General features: G+C 43.9%; 1 long non-coding RNA gene and 2 gene segments (V, D, J or C); all 3 read right to left on the minus strand.

Annotated features, from left to right (window-relative positions):
* Positions 1–25,493, minus strand: part of LOC103351170 (T cell receptor alpha chain constant-like) — a gene marked incomplete in the record, with an annotated part of 594,496 nt that overhangs the window by 513,530 nt on the left and 55,473 nt on the right.
* On the minus strand, positions 3,552–4,669 carry LOC103351161 (uncharacterized). The gene is made up of 2 exons (XR_011380818.1): positions 4,486–4,669; positions 3,552–4,311 (listed from the first exon to the last, which is right to left on the minus strand). It is a non-coding gene; the product is annotated as an uncharacterized lncRNA (long non-coding RNA).
* LOC138844651 (T cell receptor alpha variable 16-like) lies at positions 22,485–24,452 on the minus strand. The segment is given in 2 exon segments: positions 22,485–24,191; positions 24,303–24,452. Coding segments are annotated over 2 exon segments (468 nt in total).

Genomic DNA, 25,493 nt, shown 5'->3' on the forward strand with positions numbered 1-25,493 from the left:
CTGAGTAAAATTCATGGGACTGGTTCACATTGCATATATACAAGTGTATTTATTCTCATTGCTGTGTTGCATTCCATTATCCTGATGTATCCCTGGAATGGTTTATGGACCCCTGGGTTATTTTCCAGTTTCAGGCATTGTGTTTTTATTCTTGCACAAGTTTTATGAATAAACATATGCCACAATTTTGGCTGGAGAATAGGGAATGCAGATGTTCAGCTTCTGTGATACTGCTACTTCCAAAGTTATACCATTCACATTCCCTCTAGCAGTGGGAATTCCTGTTGCTCAATGTCCTTGTCAATACTTGGTCTTATCTGTGTTTTTCACTGTAGACATTCTGTCCAGGGTGTAGTTATCTATATGAATTTGCAGAGCCACGATACAAAGACTAAAGTGATAATTAACAATAAAGGTTAAAGAGTGATTGGAAGTTTAGAGAAAGAACGTGATGTCTGTTGTATGCTTGGTCAGGAGACCTAAGTCTTGTACGATAGAAGTGTTGACTATACATTTTCCAGATAATTCTGAATTTTAATGGTTGTGCTTTTAAGTTATAACATGACAATGACTTAGTGCGGAGGTCACATTTCTCAGACTACCAAGCAGCAAAACATATCTATTCTCACCCACTGAGTTCCTCTTTTCCTCTCACCCACTAATAAATGAGACAAAACTCATTTATTAGTTATGTTAGCAGATTGGGGACATGGCTGATTTAGGGACAGATACTGACTGGGAGACAGTAGAAGTGTGATCATGGGAGGTTCAGAGAGTAGTGGAGCCTGCAGAGTTGAAGGGAGGTCACTCTGCTCAAGGGAACAATTAAAGCAAAGCTCACAGATCGATGACCAGGCAAATTGGTCTTCTTATTCCCAATACAGAGCAGAAAAGTGAGGTATACCTGTGCCTTGGGCATTGAAAATACTTCCTCCGTGCTTCTTGCAGCAGGTTATAAATCTCATCCCATTCCCGAGACAGCTTGTGTTTAACCTGGATACAGGATGAGAATTGCCTCTTTGCAAATAATTGCCTCATCTCAGGGAAGAAATTAATACAGCAATTGGTCCTATTTCAAGTATATTGAAAAGGTGTTTATTTACTCTTAACATAAGAGGGGGAAATATCTCCATAACTTATTGAGATTATTGTCTAACAGCTCATCTACTAGTTCTATATTCATTCACAGAAAAAGTTGTCATTTCTTTGTTAGATATTATCTTGACACTTGGAACATTTTGGGTTATTTGTTTTAATAGTGTGAAAGGCTGAACAAAAATCAGTCTGAACACTGATTTTGTCACTGATCATGTCTAGGAGCATTTCTACTCGGGCCTGTCAGCAAATATGAGATAATGTGACTGAAATCACCTATTTGGGGAGAAAGAGGTTAAAGTAGTTCCCTGCCCTCTGATAATAGCACTTTTATGTTAAACCTCACCCATCTGCTTCTCTGTCCTGGCCTGGAGCTTGTCAAGAGGGTGGGCACTGGCAAACGGGAATATTTACTAGAAGATATTATCCTCTGTCATGGTGATTTTTCAAGTAGTGCCAAGATGTCCCTCTCTTATCAGTGAGCTTGAACTCCTTGGGAAAACATGTCAAAAAGCAGCAAGGGGGCTGGCATTGTGACACAGGGGATAAAGCTCTGCAGCTCTGCCTGCAAAGCTGTCCTCCCATATGGGCACTAGTTCATGCCCCAGATTCTCCATTTCTGATCTAGCTCCCTGCTAATGACCTGGGAGAAGCAGCAGAAGCTGACCTGAGTGTTTGGGTCTCTGATATCAGTGTGGGAGACCTGGAAGAAGCTCTTGATCTTAGCTTTGGTCTGGTCCAGCCCTGGCCATTGTGATCATCTGGGGAGTGAACCAGTGGTTAGAAGATTCTCTCTCTCTCTTCCTCCCCCTCCTTCCCTCTCTCTTTCTCCCTTCCTCCCTATCTCCCTCCATCCATGTAAATCTGATTGTAACACTAATAATTAAAAAAAAAAATATTTGTGAGAGCAGGTCAAGTCCAGAATAGAAGCTGTGTTTTTTGAATAAATCAGAACCCCGGACAGTTCATCAAAGGAGGAGTGACTTTGTTTGTTTTGGTTGTTACTTTGCTTTACTTGAATTTAGTGTCCACCTCTAACCCAGGGATACCGGTACAACTCTGCAGTGGATACATTAAGTACAGTGTATGATGTGGATGTTAGAGTAACTAATTTCAAGAATACCTGGCATTTCTTTTTCTTCTTCCTTCTTTCCTTTTCCTCTACCTCTCTCCTTTTTTTTTTTCTCTCTCTCTCCTTTTCCCTCTCCCCTGCTAAGCCTTATATGTTAAAAGTCCATAACTTTCAGAACCTTTCTTCTCTCCACCTGCTCCCTTTGGCTTCGTGTTACCGTGTTACATCATCATGCAGTGTGTGGAGCACCATGGAAATTTCTATAACTACTAATTGTCATTTCCCAAACAAAGAGGAAGAGTTTGTTTCTATGTATAAGGAACTCAGAAAGGCAGTGGACTAAGTGTTTTTCAACAGAAAAACTTGGGGAGAGACTATTCAACAGCAATTGCCTAATTAAACCTCTATATTTTACAGAAGATGAAACAAAATTCAGAGATGTCACATAGTTTGTGTGACAAATTCCAGAACTACATTTTAATGTTCTTTTTGCTTCTTAGTCCATACTGGATCCTACAGGCCACTGGACCATGGCCACCATAAAGTCAGGAATCATGTCTGTCTTGTATGATGTTGCCCAGTGCCAATCATGTATACTGAATATCTTTTGCATCAATTAATAAACTACTTAAGTTTCTGGAGCTGAGATGCACACTATGATGCATGAATCACAGACAAAAACAGGTATGGCTTAATGAGATGATCATTCAGATTTGTTTGTCTTGTGGATTAACATTTGTAAGCAATAATACAACATTTTATGTTGATATAATTCATGTTGTAAAATGAATGACAAGTTTGCACAAATTTTAAAAATAAAATGAACATACACCAAAGTTAATTCATGTTAAGACAGAACTTTTGATCTCTCTTATAGGCAGTCCAGTGTTCCTGGATCTTCCTGTTTTTATAGGTAAGTTAGGGAAATAGTTTTCAATTAGAGGGCTGATTTTTAAATGTTGATAACTAACTAGGGGTTTTTAAACACTTGTATGGAACAGAAGAAATAAAAATACTTGGGTACCTATTCTAATATCTGAAGAAAAATACATTTTTAGAGGTAGACATTGGACAAGACCATCTGGGTATTGGTCTCCATGACAGCTGTCATTCTGGCCCTGACCGCTTCTCAGCTTCAAATTGGAGAGGATGTGGAGGGGAAATGGTAAGGCAAGTGACTCAACAGGTTAGGACACATTCTTACCTTAAGCAGCCTAATCTGTAGGCAGCCTCTGAGTGAGAGCCATTTAGAGTTGTTTTTTTTTTTTTTTTAAATCATTATCATATTACAAAGAGATGGTCCAGAGATAGGTGATTAGAGGAACATTTCAAATTTGTTCTATTGTATAAGAGTTACTGGTGTGATTATGGAAAGCAGTAAAAATTAAATAATTTATTCTATTGCTAAAAATCCATGAAAGGAATTTAAATTAAAAATGGACAAAGGCATTCTACATTATAATCAGTGTATAAACATATCGATGACTCTAAAAATTTAACAACTCATCAAGGGAATCACCCATATTGCCTGAGGATAATCTGATACTTTCCCCACCTCAATAGAACCAACACAGGTTTGAATGGTTTTCTTATTGCACCCTCTTGTTTTATATTTATATTTTATTTACATTTTATCACAATCTATTCTAAAGAACAGAAGATGCATATACTTCCAAAAAGGATTGTCCTGACATTCTACATGAATTAAATTAAGGTTTCACTGCTACACCACCACCTGTGCTGTCGGCTCCTGCTTCTTCCTGTCTGATAAACCTCTCCTCAGAGGCCCTGCCTCCCGCTGAGGTTTTGGTAGAGCCTCTGCAGGCACCCATCGCACTGTGGGTTTTCTCTCAGCGCACAGAAGTACACTGCTGAGTCCACAAGCTGTGAGGCTGCGATGGTGAGGCTGATGGCTCTGACTGCTTTCTGAAAGTTCAGAGAATACCGACCCTCCGTTGCGTTTTTCTCATTATAAGAGTCCTGACGAATGAGGAAAATCATTTCTCCGCTTGGTAGTTGTTTGTACCAGAACAAGTAGTAAGTAGGGTCACTGGTTTCATACACACAGTGCAGAGTCACCGGCTCCTTCTCCACCACAGAAGTTGCAGTCTGAGCTTGGGTTACCTTCTGGGCCACACTGGCTCCTGCAGGAGAGAAGAGTCTAGTTCCTTATTTGTGAAAAGAAGTGGATAGGGACTCAGTGCTCCAAGTCCATTGCCCACTGCTCCTCCCTCTAATCCTTTGCAGACAATGATCTACCTCTCCCCACAGCCATCAGAGCTGAGCAGAGCCCGAGCCCCGTGCTTGTCCCAGCTTACCGAGACAGATGGAGGCCATGACTGCCCTGAAAAGGCTGCTGATCCGCATCTTGGTAGCTTTTCCCATGAATGAAATGGTCTATGTCCTATGCAAATCCAGACCTGAATTCTGCACCCTATGCTCGAGAGGTACAAGCGATGTTACTGAGCTGTGTGATGCTCTGCCCCACACAGGAAGCAGTCAGTGGCTACAGGACGAGTTTGCCTGCGTCATGCAGCAGGCTTCCTGGACAGGGAGATACTACTCTGTCCTGAGCACCTGTTGTGTCTCTGGTAAAACCAAGTCATGACTAACGAATTCATTTTTGATGGAAAATGTAGGGCTTATGTCTCAGTATGAACTATAGTAAAGATGAAGAATCATATAATTATGCATCTTTTGTTTTTTTCTCCAGACAGAATCGCGATCAAAAGGCACCACAGAATTAAGACTCTCTAGCAGGATCGTAAATATTTTAATCTAAATTTTTATTGCTACCTTGCCAGTTATGGAACCCAGCAAAACTTACATGAGGAATATTTGATTATTAACGAATGATTTCACATCACACCTCCTAAGTCACAAAATCTTTCAAGTGTGTTCTGCATTAAGAAGCAGCAGGAAAGAAAATACATGCATGCATATGTGCGCCCACATTGTGTTTTATGTGAATATATGTGTCTGTGTGTGTGTAAGCAAAAATAAGTTCAGAAAATTTTGTATGTTAGTATGTTTGTATGTTAGTACAGGAATTTCTGGTATAACTCAATATGTGTGTTCCTGAAAGTCATCCTGCACTTCCAAGCCACACACACATTACAGTGGAAACTATGATCGGAAAAACCCAAAAGTATACAATTTATAACCAGAGAAGTATCAAAATAATAGTAAACCTATTAAAAATACCAGTAGAATCCAGTTTCTATTAGTGATCATTCCTTGATTCAGTCAGTAAGCAATTTGTAGTTTTAAAATATTAGGATTTGTGGGGCTAGTGTTGTGGCATAACAGGTAAAGCCATTGTCTGTGATGCCAGCATCCTATATGGGCACCAGTTTGTGTCCTGGCTGCCCCGCTTCTGATCCGTATCCCTGCTACTGGCCTGGGAAAGTAGCAATGATAGCCCAAGTACCTGAGCCCCCTGAGCCCCTGACACCCATGTGGGAGACCTGCAGAAGCACCTCGTTCCTGCCTGTGACCTGGCCCAGCAAAGGTCATTGTGCTATATGTGGAGTGAACCACTGCATGAAAGATCTCTCTCTCTTTCTCTCTCTCTCTCTGTAACTCTGACTTTTTCTTTTTCTTTTTTTTTTTTTTTTTTTTTTTTTTTTTTTTGACAGGCTGAGTTAGACAGTGAGAGAGAGACAGAGAGAAAGATCTTGGTTGGTTCACCCCCCCTTAACTCTGACTTACAAAATAAATAAATAAGTCTTTAAAAAGTATTAGGACTTGTGTGTTTCACACTTCTAAATATAAGCCTATGAGATGTCATGTATTTAGAATAAGATCCAGGTTCATCAAAATGTTGTTTTTGTTCTTTGTAAATCAATTTATTTAATACTAGAAATAGGGATAGTCTTTTCTTTTCATAGACTTTATTTTTAGAGTACTTTTGGGTTCACAATAAAAGTTAGCAAATGAATGGAACACATTTCCCATATACTTCCTGCACTCACACAGGCACCACACTCACGTGTTTTTGCTGATGAACCTACATGGACACATCACTGTTATCCAGGGCCCACAGCTGACACGAGGCTTCACTCTGGGTGCTTTACATCCTCTGGGTTTACACAAATGAAGGCTTACAGGCACCCATCATTGTGGTGTCATACAGAAGGGTATTACTGCCTTAATGCTTTGGAATTAGACAGTAGTGATAATTGGACAACCTGTGAATACACTAAGACAATATAGTCTGTGGTGAGCTACATTTCAATAAAGTTTGTTGTTTAAAAACAACAAAGGTAAAATATTCATATCACTGGCAACCAGAGTGACTCAAGTGCTGCAGTGGAAAGAAGCCTGGGAAACAGGGGACCTGCCAATATCAGAGGAAACTAAGACAATGGCAACATCTCAGTCCCACAGGAGAAAATGATCTCTGGGGATCCCAGAGTTGGGCAGATTTACCATGAAGTAAACGAGGCTTTTCTTGCAGGACCCCTTGTTAGTCCATGACCCCGTAACTCATGTTGTAATTTCATGTGTTTTTTCTTAAAGACAGCCCAGAAATCAAAGCAGTATCAGGTCCTGCACCTGCACCTGCCAAGAAAGCAAGATAGATAAAGGACGGACAAGGCTCTCAGATCTCTAGGACAGGAGGAAGAATTTCCCTTGTGAGTTCATCCTCTGCAGAGTTCAACAGGAAGTCACACCTCTGTTTTGTGGGATTATTTTTATCCATTTGGGATCTCAGTAAACAAGAGTCCATGTGCATCCTCCTTTTATAAACTGTAACCTGAGTTCTTTGGCTGCTGAGTTCAACACACTGCAGAAGAATCATGGACATAAATGGAAATAATAATGTTAGATTCCATAGTTATAGTCAGGTCTGGGTCCAGACACCCCCCCAGCCAGATTCTCAGATCCAGAATCTGGTCACTATTTAGGGCTGCTGGGATGAGGAGAAGATCCGTGGAGAGGTGTGTCAGCACAGCGTAAGCAAGTTGCACCAGGAACACAGCCCTGGCTGATTGGATGTTCTGAAACTGTGGTGCCCTTGACATAGAAAGTTTCTCTTCAGGATGCTCCTCTTACAGAACTTACGTAGGCAGCAGCATTTCTAGAGCAACCACAGGGATTCAGAACTCAAGGGAAGAGGGGACAAACACCCCAGTCGTTGGAGATGGAGTTTCTGCAGTTAAAGTCAAGAAGACATATGATCCTGATTCACATGGTGAAAAGATTCAAGGTCACACATCACCCATGAATTATTTTTCCCCTGGGGTATTTTATAGACACTTTGTGAAATATTTCAGCTCAGATCAACTCAGCTGTCATGTAGCAGAGCTAACATTACTTCTCAAGAATGTTTGCCCATCTCAGGAGAGAAGAGACAGAGGGACCAAAAACAGAAGCATTGCTGGAATGCAGAGCTTCAGTTTCACTTTACTCTGTCCCACCTCCACTGGAAAGTAACCGAAGAATTCTATGGCTTCTTGGCTTTGATGCATCCAAGCTGGAAGTACTTCCGCTTGGAGGAGGCCTCAGCGTAGGATGCTGGAGAGAGAAGACAGCCGCTCCAAGGACTGCCCACAGCCAGGCCCCACCTGCATCCTCTGGGTTTGTGCTTGGCTCCCTCTGCAACCCCTCTCACTGTGCCTGCAGCGCGCAAAAGTACACAGCCGAGTCTGATACTTGCACTGAGGGCTTCCTCAGGTGGAAGGAGCTATTGCTCTTAACATGACTGCCCCGGAAACCTCTGCTGTCCGTCTCCTGGACTTCAGATGAGCTCTTCAGGAGGAGAGTCAGCTCTTTGTTTTGGTATTGAACATACCAGAAAAGGAAAGGTGGATAGCTTGTCTGGTAAGTGCAGTTCAAGGTCAGAGCTGCCCCTTCCAGGAGGGTGACCGTGCCTTCTGTCTGGGTCACAGAGTCTCCATTGGCTCCTCCTAATAAAAAAGGAAAGGCTTTGTTATATTGGTAAAGTACAAGGGATAGTCTCCCATTCAGAAGGGGTAAAGGGTCATCCTGAAACCAAGGAGTAGACATCTTAGACTTGAGAAAATGCTACTCACTGAATATCAACAGAATCACAAGTCCTGAGCAGGAAGCAGGCAGCATGGCTGATGGAGAGGCCACAGAAGATTTTATTCAGGGACACACGAAACCTGAGAGGGTTCCTCTTCCAGTTGCTTGGTCTTTGGGGGCAACTTCTACAGAATCTTGGCTCAGGTGTTAAGGAAGGCTTCCTACAAAATCATGCAACAGGCTGTAAGAAAAAGAGGTGTGGTTACAAAGCAAAGATGAATTTGTGGCAAATCACCACCTGAAGGAGTAGCACCCTCTGGTGGTTGCCTCTGTCCCTGCAGCCTGCTATGCCTCTGAATGTGGTATTTACTCTGGAGGGGACCTTAGGGCATAGACCTAGTAAGGAAATGGGCAACTGATATGAGGGGTGGAGCTCCAGGGAGGAAGCACTAAACCTTGCAGACTTCACAGGGGTACCTGGAGCCAAGACAGTGGGAATTCCCTCCATCACCTCTTGAGAGTGCAAGGCCTGTCACTTCCTTAAAGATCCTCAGTCCCAGCTTCTAAGGTGTGTTCATACTTGGTGTTAAGTTGCTTTTTGGCATCTTAGGGCATGCTGAGAGTATGAGAAGGCATGTTCTGAAATCTCTTCTCGGCATGTTCTCCACTGGTCTCCTGAAGCCTAAGCCCCTCTGCTTAAAATGTCCTGCTCCACCTTACCCCTGGCCTGGGCGACTCCTATCAGTTAAGAAGCAGCATACATGCCATCCCTTTTCCCACCAAGCTTTGCGTAGTGTCTATCATTGTCCAGGCCACGTCATACTAGAATCATTGGTGCCATTTCTCAAGCTACTTTTGGTGCCCTTGATCTCAGGCACTTCATCTTGTTGATATCACTAGTTCATTTCTAAAAACATACAAGCCCTTAGCTCATAGGAGATGCTTTACAAACATGTAAAGAATAGGTGAATAAATGAATGAATAGATATGTCCGATGAGAAAAATTATCATTTTGTGGGGTACTGGTCAAGTGAGAGTATTTGTCCTGGTGCTTGGTAAGACCAGCTTCTTCCAGGAGCAGATCAAGGACCTGGATAAAGGGTGCACTCAGCGTTTCTCTCAAATGGGTAAGGCACATACCTTATCATAAGTAGATAGTCTCATAAGTAGTTTAAAATATTATTATGTAACACATGAAAATAAAATTAGGTATCACTTTCTTAGGCTTGTAGGTTTTGTGCAGTTAACAAATCAAATAAAAACATAAGATAAATAAAATTAAGGCATTAATGTGAGGGAATTTTTTCTCTGAAACTTAAGACTTAGTTTTTTTGTTTGTTTTGTTTTTGTTTGTTTGTTTTGTTTTGTTTTTTTCTTTGGGGGGGCAGGTAGAGTTATAGATAGTGAGAGAGAGAGAGACAGAGAGAAAGGTCTTCCTTCCATTGCTTCACTCCCCAAATGGCCCCTATGGCCAGCGCTGCGCCGATCCAAAGCCAGGTGCCAGATGCTTCTTCCTGGTCTCCCATGTGGGTGCAGGGTCCCAAGCACTTGGGCCATCTTCCACTGTCCTCCTGGGCCACAGCAGAGAGCAAGATTGGAAGAGGCGCAACCGGGACTAGAACCTGGCGCCCATATGGGATGCCGGCGCTGCAGGTGAGGCACCCCAAGACTTAGTTTATTAGGCATTAGACATTAGCCGGCCCCGAAGACTTAGTTTATTAGAAGAAGGCTATGAGCCGGCGCCGTGGCTCAATAGGCTAATCCTCCACCTTGAGGCGCCGGCACACCGGGTTCTAGACCCGGTTGGGGCGCCGGATTCTGTCCCGGTTGCCCCTCTTCCAGGCCAGCTCTCTGCTATGGCCAGGGAGTGCAGTGGAGGATGGCCCAGGTGCTTGGGCCCTGCACCCCATGGGAGACCAGGAAAAGCACCTGGCTCCTGGCTCCTGCCATCGGATCAGTGTGGTGCGCCAGCTGCAGCGGCGGCCATTGGAGGGTGAACCAACGGCAAAGGAAGACCTTTCTCTCTGTCTCTCTCTCTCTCACTGTCCACTCTGCCTGTCAAAAATAAAAAAAAATAAAAAATAAATAAAAAAAAAATAGAAGAAGGCTATGGATGTGTAATTCAATAACTGACTTAATTAACATGATTTGGAACTTGATGTACTATTGATTAAATGATTATGATTAGTGATTGCTAAGGGGTTTTTTGGAACATTTTCTATTCAAAAGTATTCGTATAATTCTTCATGTAATTTTATTACTATTTAATGAAGCACAGAAAAAAATATTTTGTGCACATTTTGCTACATTTATGTTTCTTCAATTTCATGTTTATATTTCCAAGCAATGAATGTAACCAACTCATCCTCTTTCAATGGAAAGATGGTTGGTTCTATGGTAATGAAAGTTCTTGGTAGTCTAGTCTACATGGCCATACTCAGAATCACAATTAAATTCTTTTAAAAACTTTTTTCCACTTAAACAACCATGATGGCTCCATTTAAATATTGCTTTTGTTTCATTTGCTTTAAATTTGGTTAAAATTACACTAAAAAACATCAGAAGTGAGAGGGATATTCTGTTATAGTCATCTAGATGATTAGATGACTTTTATTAATTTTCATCCCCAAATGCAAAACACCAAGCCTAAAAATATTCATGAATTCCTATACCCCAGAGTTGGCAAACTTTTTTATACAAGACCAAGTAGTAAATATTTGTCTTTATTTGAAAGGCAGCAAGATAGAGAGATTGCTCATTCACTGGTTCACTTTCCAAATGTCTACAACATGTGGAGCTGGACTAGGCTGAAGCCAGGAGCCTGCAACGCCAACACAGTCTCACATGTGATAGGGACTCAAGTACTTGAGCCGTCAACGGGTGCCTTGCAGGGTGCACATTAGCAAGAAATTGGAATCACAAGTGGATCTGGGACTCAAACCCAGTCATGCCATTCACTGGGAGGTGGGGTCCCAAGCAGCATCTTAACTGCAGTGCTAAACGTCCACCCCAAAGAATGTTTCAGCATTGAAGTTGTGCAGTCTTTGTTGCAACAGCTCAACTTCACTGTTGTAGTAGAATGACAGCCATTGTCAGTATGTACATGAACAGGCATGGCTGTTTTCCAATAAAACTAGTTATAAAAACAGGTGGCAATTTTGACATTTGAGCTTGCTGATGCTTGCTAAACACCCATCATTTTCTATATGCATCAAAAGATCTATGGACTGAATCCTGAGAAACAAAGCCATATTTTCTTGTTGGTTCCTTCACTACAACATTATCATAGCTTGTTGAGGAAGCTTTAAAAAAAAACAGGTGTATTAAATAAATGAATGTATAGAAAGGAGAAAGAGGGCAGTGTGATGATCCCAGTGCCTAAGGCACTTTGCTGCTCAAGCACTCAAATAAAGGTCTCTGCCATTTAGGAACCCACAGAGCAGTAGCAGAGATGGTTTTTAATCAAATAATCAAAGAAATAAGGGAGACATCGGACATTGGAACAGGAAGAGCTTTATGATTCTGAGCATACTGAGCTTTCTTCTGATCCTGACTCTACAGCAAATGCACAGAACAAGGAGACATTCAATTGTCTCTATTCTTTTGAAGAAAGAAAAAGAATTTTGGGAAAAAATAAAAAGAATAATGAAAATAACCTAAAATTTTCATGAGGAAGTTGTATAGGAGAAACAAGGTGCTTTAAATTAGTATTAGAAAGAGAAGGAACCCATTGCGGAATGAGGCTGGAGAAGTAGTAAGAGCCCCAATTATACGAAGTTTTGAGGGTCACGTGAAGACATGTGTCTCTATCCTATGATCAAATGAGGATCCAGGAGATAGGCATGGTCAGATTTGCAATCTGACAAGGTCACTTTCTCTATAGATTCAGACTGCTCTGAATCATAGAATATGTCACGTATGCTGGGGGCAGAGGGGCAAAGACACAGCGTGAATTTTAAATCAGTGTGCATAGATTGTGATGTCCTTTGGAAGACTTTCGGCAGGGGGCAGGGTAAATTTATTAGAACAGGGCATTAGATTGGACATGATAATTCAAAAATGAATAACTATGGGCCAAAAAATCATATGAGTCCTAATACTCCCTATATGGAGAGTGTGGCAGAACTGCTAATTACCTACACAATGGATATTTATTGCTGTTTCTTACTAATAGAACTCCCATTGTGATGTAGTGGAAGTATGCTCAAAGGAACTCCCCAAGTGTCCAGGACTTACTTTTTTAAAAAAAGTTTATTTAAGAGGCAGAGTTGCAGACAGAAAGAGGGAGAGACAGAGAAAAGAGAGGTCTTCCATCTGCTGGTTCACTCCCCCAATGGCCACAATGGCCAGAGCTGGGCCAATCCAAAGCCAGGAGCCAGGAGCTTCTTCTGGGTCTCCTACATGGGTGCAGGGGCCCAACCACTTGGGCCATCTTCCACTGCATTCCCAGGCCATAGCAGAGAGCTGGATTGGAACAGGAGCAACCAGGACATGAACTTGAGCCTGTATGGGATGCTGGTGCCCCAGGAAGAGACTTAATTTACTAAGCCACAGTGCCAGTCCTGGGGTTACTTTTTGTTCTGATACATTTAGAGCTTGTGGTATCTTTGAGGCTCATCGACCTGAATCATTCATTTCAAGTGATAGAGCCAGAGGCTGTCACACAGAAATGAGTCTGGCACTTCAGTTTCCCACTCCCAATTCCATGCTCTTTAACCTAGTCCCAGATTCTTCCGAATGAAAGTCACCAATTGGAAAAGGCTCTCCATTCAGGTTTTCCGTTTTTGTACACTCTGCTTCCTGGAAGACATACCCATCAACTCCAGCACTGTCGGGGCTTCTAAGCAGCAGCTACAGAAAGGTTTGTGTAGGAGCTGCAGGTGCCTGGGGAGAACTGTGCGTCTGTAGCACAGAAGTAAGTAGCAGTGTCTGCAGTCTGGGAAGCTGAGATGGACAAGGAACTTCTTCGGTTGGCCGTGTCAAGCGTGGCTCTTAGTCTTCCACTGGGTTTCTCTCTCTCATTTGTCCGTATTAGAATTATCGAGACAGGGCCTCTACCTGAGTCTTGTCTATACCACTGTAAATAGCTTATAGTAGATTTATAACTGCAGTTCATGGTAACATTTTCACCTTCCTGGATGCTCAGAGTCTGAGGCTTCTCTTCTTCTTTTTGGCTGTTCACCACTGGGCAGAAACACAGACCAGAGACCAGGGGTCAATCACTACATTTTCAAATTATATTTCCAAATTAACAAGACGTTACCCTCCACCCGCCTCCAACTGGGAACTCAGAACTTGGATCTCCCTGTTTCCATCAGCACGATCCTGGACTCACTGGCCAGCTGAAGGCATAGAATCACCAAAGTCCCTCCCAGGAGTTTCTCCATGCTTCTTCCTTTTTGGGCTCACAGAAGAGTCGGCTCTGGGGACTGAAGCTGAGGCAGGTTCCTCAGTCTAGAGAGTTAGTTCTTTGTATTGGGTGTGTCCCTAGTTGTTCCACTCCCAGTCTCAGGTTTCTTGCCTATCCAGTCAGAGACAAGTTCAACCCTTTGGTTTGAAAACACACACACACACACACACACACACACACACACGGGTGGGAGGGAGGGATTGCAAACCAAGGGAAGCCTGAATAGAGGGAGGCACTGCCATCTGGTGGTGACTACATCATCCTGCTGCTAGCACACACTGGAACCCTGAAAACACATAAGGAGCTGATTCAGAAGAAACCACAAAGCTATTCTATCCCTTGTCTTCACTAATCTCTAGTCCTGGCTTACAGCGGAAACAGATACAAGTTAACTCTGGTAAGAACTCAAAGAAGAAAGAATAGTGAGACCCAGAATTGACAGAATACTTCTTCTTCTTCTTCTTCTTCTTTTTTTTTTTTTTTTTGACAGGCAGAGTGGACAGTGAGAGGGAGAGACAGAGAGAAAGGTCTTCCTTTGTAGTTGGTTCACTCCGCAAATGGCAGCTGCGGCCAGCGCACCACGCTGATCCGAAGGCAGGAGCCAGGTGCTTCCTCCTGGTCTCCCATGCGGGTGCAGGGCCCAGGGTCTTGGGCCATCCTCCATTGCACTCCTGGGCCACAGCAGAGAGCTGGACTGGAAGAGGGGCAACTGGCACAGAAGCCGGCACCGCGACTGGGACTAGAACCCGGTGTGCCGGCGCCTATTGAGCTGCAGCGCCGGCCAACAGAATACTTCTGTTAGGTTTCCTACAATTATACAATCTCTGGTAATAAAACTACAACTTCATTTAATTTTTTTCATTAATGCTGGGTTGAAATTATCTATAAACATGATTTGTATTGGTTAGCAACAGGAACTTATTGTGGCTTGGTTAAGATAGAAAAGGAACAAGTTAGTGAGTATTAGGTTTGCAACAGAATCTCAATAAGGTAAGAGAATCGGACTCAAAAGCTACCAAGTCAATAACAGTATGGAAAATCACTTTGGGGAACCTTTTCTCTGGCTCCTCTTTTAAGCTCCAGACACTGCAGGAACTGCCTGCAAGGCTGCTCAGTCATGAGAATGTGTGCAGCTGCAGCCCCACTGCCGCTCTGCCCTGCAGACTTTCACCTCTATCGTGTTGCAGCTGCTACCACTTTCTTTTCTCTTTTGTATGCATAACTCCAGAGTCAAAGTTTGGGAACCACACATCTGATTGTTGGAGCCCAAGTCCATGCCCACATCCATCTGTACACCAGGCTGGTTATGAGTGTATTTATTTTCTAGGGTTGTGCCACAGCAAAATATCACAGATTAAATGATTTGAACAACGAAAATTTACTTTCTCACATTTATGAAGGTTACAGATGTAATGCCAAGGTGTCAGCTGGTTTGGTTTCTTCTGAAATGTCTCTCCTTGGTTGCAGGTGGACACTCTGTCCCTGTATCATCACATGGGCATCCTTCTGTCTATATCGCCTATGTCCTAATCTCCTGTTCCTATCAGGACATCAGCCATATTAGATGGAGCTCACCTAACAATCCCAGTGAACTCCATTTGTTCTTTTTTTTTTTTTTTTTTTTTTTTTTTTTTTTTTTTTTTACAGGCAGAGTAGACAGTGAGAGAGAGAGAAAGGTCTTCCTTTGCTGTTGGTTCACCCTCCAATGGCCGCTGCGGCCGGCGCACCGCGCTGATCTGATGGCAGGAGCCAGGTGCTTCTCCTGGTCTCCCATGGGGTTCAGGGCCCAAGCACTTGGGCCATCCTCCACTGCACTCCCTGGCCACAGCAGAGAGCTGGCCTGGAAGAGGGGCAACCGGGACAGAATCCGGCGCCCCGACCGGGACTAGAACCTGGTGTGCTGGCGCCGCTAGGCGGAGGATTAGCCTAGTGAGCCGCGGCCCCGGCCTTCCATTTGTTCTTATAAATTGGGTTGCCACAGCTTCCTGAAACAACCAGTGAAGTCAGGACAACAGAGGTCGCCTCAGGGTTCATGCAAAATGATTGTTGCTTTTTACACGTATCCTCCCATGAACTCTTTGACATATTACTCCTTCACTACCCTATTTGAATCTTTCCTGAGCTCATACTGTGCACTAGATGCAGTGTTAGAAGGCTAGGAAAAAAAAACAGAGAACGAGCTAGTTCTTCTCTGGAGCGTTCAGCTCTTTAAGAGGAGGAGACAAGATTATGAAATTTGAATGCACTGTGATAGGTGCCAGGATGAAAACTGCTATGTTAGAAAGTGGGTGATGGTGCAGCTCACCCTCAGAAGTCATAACATACTTAAAATATAAAAAGCCACTTGAGCTGGAAATTGACTAATCAGCAGGTATAACAATAAACTGAAGAAAAAGTCAAGAACTTGTCACCTCAGTGAAGTTTCATCCAGGGAATGTTGATAGACCCCCTCTTGGGTGAAAGGGGTGGTGCTGCACCCCACACCACCTATCACGGAAAGAAAGGTACAACAGCAGGTGGGTTGTCTTGAGTGGCAGAGACAGCATATGGGACATCTGGATGTGCAACTTGGACTTATTTACCAAGTCATCAGGAAAGCTAACAATTTTGAGTGGGGGCCAGAGAAGGAGCAGACTCCAGAGAAAGCTCAGGATTCGTTGCCATCTGCTTTTCCATGTTGCTTTAAATATAGCAGACCTGACAATGATGCTTAAATCTTCCGTGGCAAATACTAATGCTACATGGAGACTCGGAAATACGAATAAGACAGCTCAGTCCTCTGGAACTTGGGGAAAACATATTCCAATTTCTTCAACTAACTGTTAGCTTTCTGAGAAACAGCTTCTGGCTTGCTGGAGGACCACAATGAAGTCTGAATGTCTAACTCTGGAAAAACACGTGACCAAGCAGCCTGAACTTTGATCTTGATCTGAGTGCTGTCTGACCTACTTAGCCTCAGCTATAACGTTGGGTGTGCCCAGGAGCAATCATCAAGGGAAAATGGAACACATGTGAGAGAGCCCGCTGAGCAGATCCAGAAGGTGCAAGTCAGCTGTTTTGAGTAGGCTGCCCAGATGGCTCTGACATCAACTTTTCTTGTATTGGTTTCTCTCCCTTAAACCTCATCAGATGTCTGAGGAAGAAAAGTCGAGTCTACTTTCCATGTGGATTTGCTCTTTTTACTGGTACCACACAAAATTAGTACTGCCGCCTCACTGAAGAGCAATGACGAAAGTAAAAATCCTGCCGGTGGCAAAATATCAAGTAGGCCATTAGGTAGTCAACATTCTCAAGAGCGAGAGAGGACTGGAAGTATTGATCTACCTCGATTTGTGAGCGGTTGCTGATGGTTTGACTGGATAGTAAGAGAACTGGAAGACTGATAAAAAAAGAAAACATTGGGTTCTCTAGAAATGGTCGCAGATTATCAAGATAAGTATGCTCCATGAGAATACTGACCAAGAAAAGTCCAGTGTGGTGGAAGTTCTTAATAATGGACAAAATGATGCAGCCTATGGATGTATCAACATCTTTTTCCAGCTTTCCCAATGCTTCCTCAATGATACCATGAAAAAAGTATCCTTATAGGCAGAGCTTAAAGTCATGCATGAGCTCAGAGGCATGGCTTTCTCTATCAAGTTTGCCCAGTGGCTAATGTTACTACTGAATGCCTAATTATTAGCCACAGAGATGAACACTGAGCCCCTAGGATCACATAATTCCCTAAGGGAACTGACTGCATACCAGTGGCACAGACTGATTGCATAGGGCCCCTTGCATCACGGACATGGGTGACTGGAATAGACATACATACTGGAATATGCATGGAATATTATGACTGGAATAGACATACACACTTGCAAATTGGGTTTTCCTCCTTGTTTTTAATGATTCCACAATCATCAGCTTCATGAAGTCACAGAATGCCAACTCCACATTTAAGAGATTTCCCATTGTGTTTCTTCTGCTGAAGAACTATTTGCACAACAGTGGGCACACACCCATGGGCTTGTCTAATCTTATTATATACCCTCATCACCCACAAGTGGCTAACATTGTTGAAATGTGGGATGGTTTACTGATTTACTTATGGAACTAGAATACAAAACCCAGAAAATATGGGGATCTGTCTTACAAGATGCAATATTTCTACATATCAGAGACCACTATATAGTATTATCTCCCCCATAGTTAGAATGTGTGAGTCCAGGCATCAAAGAAGCAGCCCTAAGAGTGGATTCTCTCATTTTTATGACCAGTAATTCATTAACAGAATTTTCACTTCCTATATTTGTAACTTTGAGCTGTGTTACTTTGGAGGTACGGGGTGGGGGGGGGGGCTTTTTTTCTTCCAAAGGCCATTTGGCATTCATAACATCATGCACCGGCCATACAAAATTATCAACTTTAAAACTAGCCTGCTGGGGCTGGTGTTGGGGCACAGCAGGTAAAGCTGCCACCTGGGATGCCAGCATCCCCATATGGGCACTTGTTTGTGTTCCAGCTGCTCCACTTCTGATCCAGCTCTCTGCTACGGGCTGGGAAAAGCATCAGAAGATGGCCCCAGTGCTTGGGCCTTTGACATCTACATGAGGGACTCGGTAGAAGCTCCTGGCTACTGATTTCAGCTTGGCCCAGCCCCAGCCATTGCAGCCACCTGGGGAATGAACCAGTAGATGGACGATCTCTCTCTCTTTCTCTCTCTCACTCTGTAACTCTGACTTTTAAATAAATAAATAAATCTCTAAAAAGTTAACCTTCTGTATAGTATTCTATAGAGTATATGTCCCATAATTTTTTTAATCCAGTCTACTGTTGATGGGATTTGCAACAAGATGGAGGAATTTGGAAAACATCATGCTGAGTGAATTAAGCCAGTCCCAAAGGGACAAATATCATATGTTCTCCCTGATTGACGACAACTAACTGAGCACCAAAGGGGAAACTTGTTGAAGTGAAATGGACACTATGAGAAACAGTGACTTGATCAGCTCTTGTCCTAACGGTTGATGTACAGTGTAATACTTTATCCATTTTAGTATTTTTTTGGTTCTAGTACCATTGGTTGAACTCTGTAATTAACACACAATTATTCTTCGGTGTTTAAATTTTAACTGAAAAGTGATCCCTGTTAGGAATTTGGAAAACATTATGCTGAGTGAAATAAGCCAATCCCAAAAGGACAAATACCACTTGTTCTCCTTGATAGGTGACAACTAACTGAGCACCAAAAAGGAAACCTGTTAAAGTGAAATGAACACTATGAGAAACGGTGACTTGATCAGCCCTCACCCTGACTGTTGATGAGCAACTTAATATGTTATCCCTCTTAGTATTTTTTTTGTTTGTTCTACTTTGTTCTACTTAATACTTTTGGTTGAATACTGTAATCAATACACAATTCTTCTTAAGTGCTGAAACTTAACTGAAAAGTGATCACTGTTAAATATAAGAGTGGGAATAAGAGAGGGAAGAGATGTGCAATTTGGGACATGCTCAAGCTGACTTACCTCAAACGGTAGAGTTAGAAACATACCAGGGGATTCCAATTCAATCCCATCAAGATGGCATGTACCAATGCCATCTCACTAGTCCCAGTGATCAATTTCTGTTCACAATTGATCATAATGATAGGACTAAGAAGCAAAGGGATCACATAAACAAGAATAGTGTCTGCAAATACTAGCTGATAGAATCAAAAAGGGAGAGAATGATCCAACATGGGAAGTGAGATACACAGCAGACCCATAGAATGGCAGATGTCCTAAACAGCACTCTGGCCTCAGAATCAGCCCTTAAGGCATGCGGATCCGGCTGAAAAGCCCATGAGAGTATTTCAGGCATGGAAAGCCAAGACACTCTGGAAAAAAAAAAAAAAAAAACCCTAAAAGAAAGATCTCCGTGAGTGAGATCCCAGTGGAAAGAACGGGTCATCAAAGAAGGAGGTACCTTTCTCTGAAGGGAGGAGAGAACTTCCACTTTGACCATGGCCTTGTCTAAATATGATCAGAGTCAGTGAACTCAGGGGGCTTCCATAGCCTTGGCAGCTCATGACAAGAGCCTAGGGTGATTACTGATGCCATAAACAAGAGTGTCAATTTGTTAAGTCAACAACAGGAGTCACTGTGCACTTACTCCTCATGTAGGATCTTTGTCCTTAGTGTGCTGTACATTGAGATTTATTTATTTATTTATTTATTTGACAGGCAGAGTGGACAGTGAGAGAGAGAGAGACAGAGAGAAAGGTCTTCCTTTTGCCGTTGGTTCACCCTCCAATGGCCGCCGCGGCCAGCGCGCTGCGGCCGGTGCACTGCACTGATCCGATGGCAGGAGCCAAGAGCCAGGTGCTTTTCCTGGTCTCCCATGGGTTGCAGGGCCCAAGCACCTGGGCCATCCTCCACTGCACTCCCTGGCCACAGCAGAGGGCTGGCCTGGAAGAGGGGCAACCGGGACAGAATCCGGCGCCCCGACCGGGACTAGAACCCGGTGTGCCGGCGCCGCTAGGCGGAGGATTAGCCTAGTGAGCCGCGGCGCCGGCTGTACATTGAGATTTAATGCTATAACTAGTACTCAAACAGTATTTTTCACTTTATGTTTCTGTGTGGGAGCAAACTGTTGAAATCTTTACTTAATGTATGCTAAGCTGATCTTCTGTATATAAAGAGAATTGAAAATGAATCTTGATGTGAATGGAAGGGGAGAGGGAGAGGGAAAGGGGAGGGTTGCGGGGGGGAGGGACGTTATGGGGGGGAAGCCATTGTAATCCATATTCTGTACTTTGGAAATTTATATTCATTAAATAAAAGTTTTAAAAAAAAGTTAACCTTCTAATATATTTATTGAATTTTTAGTCCTTGCTGTGGTTGCCTTGGCAGGGCCAAAGCAAGTGATTTTGTGGGCCTTATATGGCTTTGGGACCAGACATTCCAAACCCTATAAGGAGGAATGCATTCATCAGGAGACACATCAATGGTTTCACTAAATTGGAAGCTGAACTTCCATGTATGCATTTTGGGCTTCCTAGGTCACTTCTCTAACAAGCACGAGAAGTCATCTAACTGGTACAAAAACAGGTTACTCTAGGAACTGAAGTGATTGACACCAATTACCAATGAGGAAGTGGGTGACTGCTAAACAACAGATATAAAGACGACTGTGCCTGAAACCCAGAGACTATCTTTTGGGAGTCTCCTGGTGCCTCCATGCCAAACAGTAAAGTTTAATAGAACAGTAGAGCAGCAAATATAAAACAGAATTATTGAGGACTCCAATCCTTTGAGAATGAAGACTTAGTTCACTCCAGCAAGTAAATAACCCCTATCTACGAAGGGAACGGCAAAGGGCTGGGCAAATATAAAATGCATAGTAAAAGAAGGAAGCTGTCTATGTCAATTGCAGCTTCATAACCAAGTCTGGAGTCAAGGAATGCAGCAGCTTTCTATATGTTTTCTTTGTTTAAAAAAAATTAGCAGAGCTGGTGCTGCGGTATAGCAGGTAAAGCTGCCGCCTGCAGTGCTAGCATCACATATAGGCAGCCTGAAAAACTATAAGGGTTAGAGACATAATTACCTTAGAAAAAATAATCAGGACACATATCCTAAAAAGTGGGGAGGGGGCAGTGCCATGGCGTAGAGGGTAAAGCCACCAGCTGCAGTGCTGGCGTCTTATGTAGGCACCAGTTCGAGTCCTGGCTGCTCCATTTCCAATTCAGCCCTCTGCTATGGCCTAGGAAAGCAGTAGAAGATGGTCCAAGTGCTTGGGCCCCTGAATCCACATGGAAGACCCAAAAGAAGCTCCTGGCTCCTGGCTTCAGATCACAGCAGCTCTGACCACTGCAGCCATTTGGGGAGTGAACCAGCAGATGGAAGACCTTTCTCTCTCTCTCTCTCTCTGCCTCTGCCTCTGCCTCTCTGTAACTCTGCCTTGCAAATAAATAAAATAAATCTTCTTTAAAAATAGCATTCATTTTATTTATCTGAAAAGCAGAGTGACAAAGAGAGAGGGAGAGACACAAAGAGAGAGCTGCCATCTGCTGGTTCACTCCCCAAATGGCTAGCACAGCCAGGGCTAGGCCAGGCGTAAGCCAGGGTCTAGGAACTTCATCTGGTTTCCCATGTGGATGGTAGGGACGGAACTATTTCAGCCATCATCTGCTGTCTTCTAGCTGGATCAGAAGCGGAACAGGCAAGACTGGAACCAGCATTCTGATATGGGAGCATTGCAAATGGCGGCTTAACAAGCTTTGCCAAAATGCCTGCCCTTCTGCATGTTTCCTTTTTTCATTATATGTATGTGTTCCTTTGTAAATGCAGCTATCTTTCTCTCTCTCCTTTTTCAAAAAATTTATTTATTTATTTGAAAGGCAGAGGTACAGAAAGAGAGGGAAGGAGAGACAGAGAGAGATTTTCCATCTGTTGGTTGACTCCCCAAATGGCCACAACAGCCAGATCTGGGCAATCTGAAGCCAGGAGCCAGGAGCTTCTTCCAGGTCTCCCACGCAGGTGCAGAGGCCCATGCACTTGGGCTATCTTCCTCTGTTTTCTCAGGCACATTAGCAGAGAGCTGGATCAGAAGTAGAGCAGCCAGGACTTGAACCAGCGGCCATATGGGATGTTGTAGCCACAGACAGCGGCTTAACCTGCTACACCATGGCCCCGGCCCCATTCTCTCTCCTTCTTATCACATTTATTTTATATACAAGTTATTGAAGACCCATATTGTAAGCTAGTTTGAATATAAAGAGCATAAATTCAGTGGCACATTCTCTGGATTTTGAAGTGGCTTATATAGCTAGCGATTCACATAGAGACTTTGGGTCTATTTGTCTCCTTTGTTTTAGGGAAAGCATGAAAACTTCAGTTGTTGAAAGAATAATTTCAGCTACTTAAGTGGAAGCATAGAGTACTTTTATTATTCTTTGGAAGTTCAAACGCATGTGAGGGTTGTGTGTGAGAGATCACCAACTGGAAGGTGGGGTACCAGCCGTCAATTTACTGCCTATGAAATCCACTCTTCTCCCCCATTGTGATGCTGGAGCTGGGCCCTGCAAGCGATTCTCCTCGTCCACCTGGCACGATACTGGGCTGTGCCTGTGGGGGGCGGGGAGGAAGAGCCTACTCTTCCTGCTTCCGGTCTGTTTTCCGCACTTGGGATCCTGCAGCGCTTGGCCAGCCTGTGTGACGCCCAGAGGCCCTACCCTCCAGCAAGGCACAGAGTCAGCCTGACTTTGTTTCCTGGCAAGTTTCAAGGTCATCCAGGCACATTCAGTCGCGCTCGTTGGCTGACAACCTGTAAATTTTGTTGAAACCCTGGTAGGTGCTTCCTTGCTTGCTAGCCTTTGTCGCTGGACCCTCAGAAAACCTGCACGACCCAGCAGGCTATGGCTGCCCAGTCCCGGTGAACTGTGAATCCTAACCTCAGCAGGAGGGGCCCAGGGTCCACTTATCCCCATGGGTTCCTTCCTTGGGACTCTGCCTTAGCTGTAGGGGTTAATAGTGTCTTCCTGGCATCCGTTATTTCCATATTTTTTTAGAATTCTTTTTATCCATTATGGTTAATTTCTTGTTATCAAACAGTTATTTACTATAATTTTTCTCTTGTTCACATCACCGGGGTGCTTTTTCTCTTGGCAGGACTATGACTGAGACCACAGGAGTCTGTGGGAGAAGGTGTCAGCTGGAGGAGGATCAGCAGTCAGAAGCTACGCATGGCATGGTACTTGTAAGGAGCTGGGTCAGGAACGTGGGGTGGCTGGGGCGGCAGAAGAGTTAGAGAGGTGGGGCTGCACCAGGTAAGCCTGGACAACCCCTCTGGGCCAAGACAATAATTGTATTAAAAGCCTGGCCTGTACTCCCTGCTAATGCACCCAGGGGAAGAAGCAGAAGGCTCCTTCTGCCAGCCATGGGCAAGACCGGATGGGGTTCCAGGCCCCTGACTTTGGTCTGACCCAGCCCCAGCCCCAGCCGTTGTGGCCATCTGAGGAGTGAACCAGCGCATGGAAGACCTCTCTGTCTCTCTCTCTCTGTCTGTAACTCTGCCTTTCAAGTAATATATAAATAAATCTTGTTTTAAATCGTTGCGCTGTCTAGCTTTTATTTCAAAAGTATTTTCCCAAGTACAGCTAGACAGAATAGACACACTATTTTTAAAACTACCTGAAGCCCAGTAGGTAATGAGAATATTTTTGGATGAGTTTTTGAGATTAATCTGTAGCTGGCTGACAACTGGTGAGGGTTAACCAAGAGGAAAACTCAACGCCAACGTCCAGGAGAGAGCTGACAAAGGTTCTGAAACCCCTAAGGGGTTTGTGCTCTGCTTCCCTTGCGAAGGCAGGCACTGTGCCACTCAGAGCGCAGTAATACGTGGCTGAGTCCTCCTCTTGGGCTGACGCTTTCTTCAGGTGGAAGGACGTCTCAGCCTTGTTGAGGTCAGCCGTGAAGCCGTTGGTGCTCTTCCCCGTGGTGTACCCCAGGAGTAGCTGCAGGCTGCTTCCAGGGTACCGCACATACCAGAAGAGCAAAGGACTCCCCGAGAAGGAGTAGCTGCAATTCACCTGCACTGGAGCCCCTGCGGAGACGGAGCTGCGGTCCACAGGCTGCGTCACGGTCTGGGCTCTTGCTCCTCCTGAAACACCAACTCTGGATCAGGGAGAGCCTTCCAGGCTGAGGAGAACTGGTCATCAGACATATTCTAAGTCAGAAGACCAGAGAAAGAACAAAAAGGGACTTTACTCACCGTGTGTGAGTATGACCCCCAGCACTGAGATGAGGGTGGGCTTCATGGCTGAGCTCTGGTGAGACGGTTGCTGTTTTCTGCAGGGTTTCTCTGCAAGCGTTTCACCCTCATGTACACCCGGCCAGAGGACTGGATGCGTTTACCAGCGTCCAAAGCAGAAAGCTCCGAGGGCCTGCTTGCTTTCTGGTTTTCTATCCACTTCCATCTGTGGAGCAGCTCCCTCAAGAGGCCAAATCTGGTACTGCAGATTGTGGTTTCAGGAGACCTGCAGGTTCTCAGAGTGGAGAGTGACGGATTCCTGTACTCTGGGGCAAACGGAAACGCTGTACTGGATGTCACTGGAGCGCTCCACACGGAGGTCCCCGTGGAGCAGAGCAGGAAGGGCGGAAGTACAAACGCTTTCGGGATTTTAGTTAAAGTAAAAATGGGGAGAAGACAGTGTATTTGCTAAAAATGTGCTATAATAAGTGAAGAATCATTTAGGAGTGAACAAATAAATTCAAATGTCTATCTTAATAACTGTTACCAAAAAAATTCGAGGGCAAATAACACAATTATTTTTAAAAAGACACTTTTTAAAACTAAGTTAGGCTGGTCATTGGTTTGATAAGTATGATAGAAAGTACTAAAAATCAGATGTCAGGAATTCTGGCTTCTGTATAGGTATTTAACAAAATATTGAGATGTTAGCAGATCAAGTATCTCCCATACATCATTATTGATTCTGACCTTCCCCACACAGGAAGCAGCCCTTTAAATTTTTAGTACTACAAGTGTTTTTTTTTTTTTTTAATGCCATATGAAGGGGAAAAGACCCAGAAAGTGATCAACTTAGAAAGATGGTAGACTGAAAAAGTCCCTGATCTCTTGTCCTTGGCCTAGGTCTTCTGAGCCAGCTAAGCTTAGAGAGCTCAAGTGAAGTATCCCATTTAGAGGTCAAGTAGCAGAGAACCCAGGACGAAGCAGAGACCACGGAGAGCCAGAGAGCGGCCCTACGGAGATCAGTGGACCTCTAAAAAGCAGCATTGTCTCAATAAAGCCTCTCATCTTGCTCCCACCCCCAGCATACTGAGAAGATACCAGGCAGCCGAGGCCACCTGTCCTTAAATGAAGAGGATCACAAGCAGAACAGAGAGCAAAGGCAGTGCCCTGATTTCCCAGCAGGGTACCGCATAGCCGCTGCTGCCCATA

The sequence above is a fragment of the Oryctolagus cuniculus genome, chromosome 12 (assembly GCF_964237555.1).
Source record: "Oryctolagus cuniculus chromosome 12, mOryCun1.1, whole genome shotgun sequence".
In the NCBI taxonomy this organism is placed as follows: domain Eukaryota; kingdom Metazoa; phylum Chordata; class Mammalia; order Lagomorpha; family Leporidae; genus Oryctolagus; species Oryctolagus cuniculus.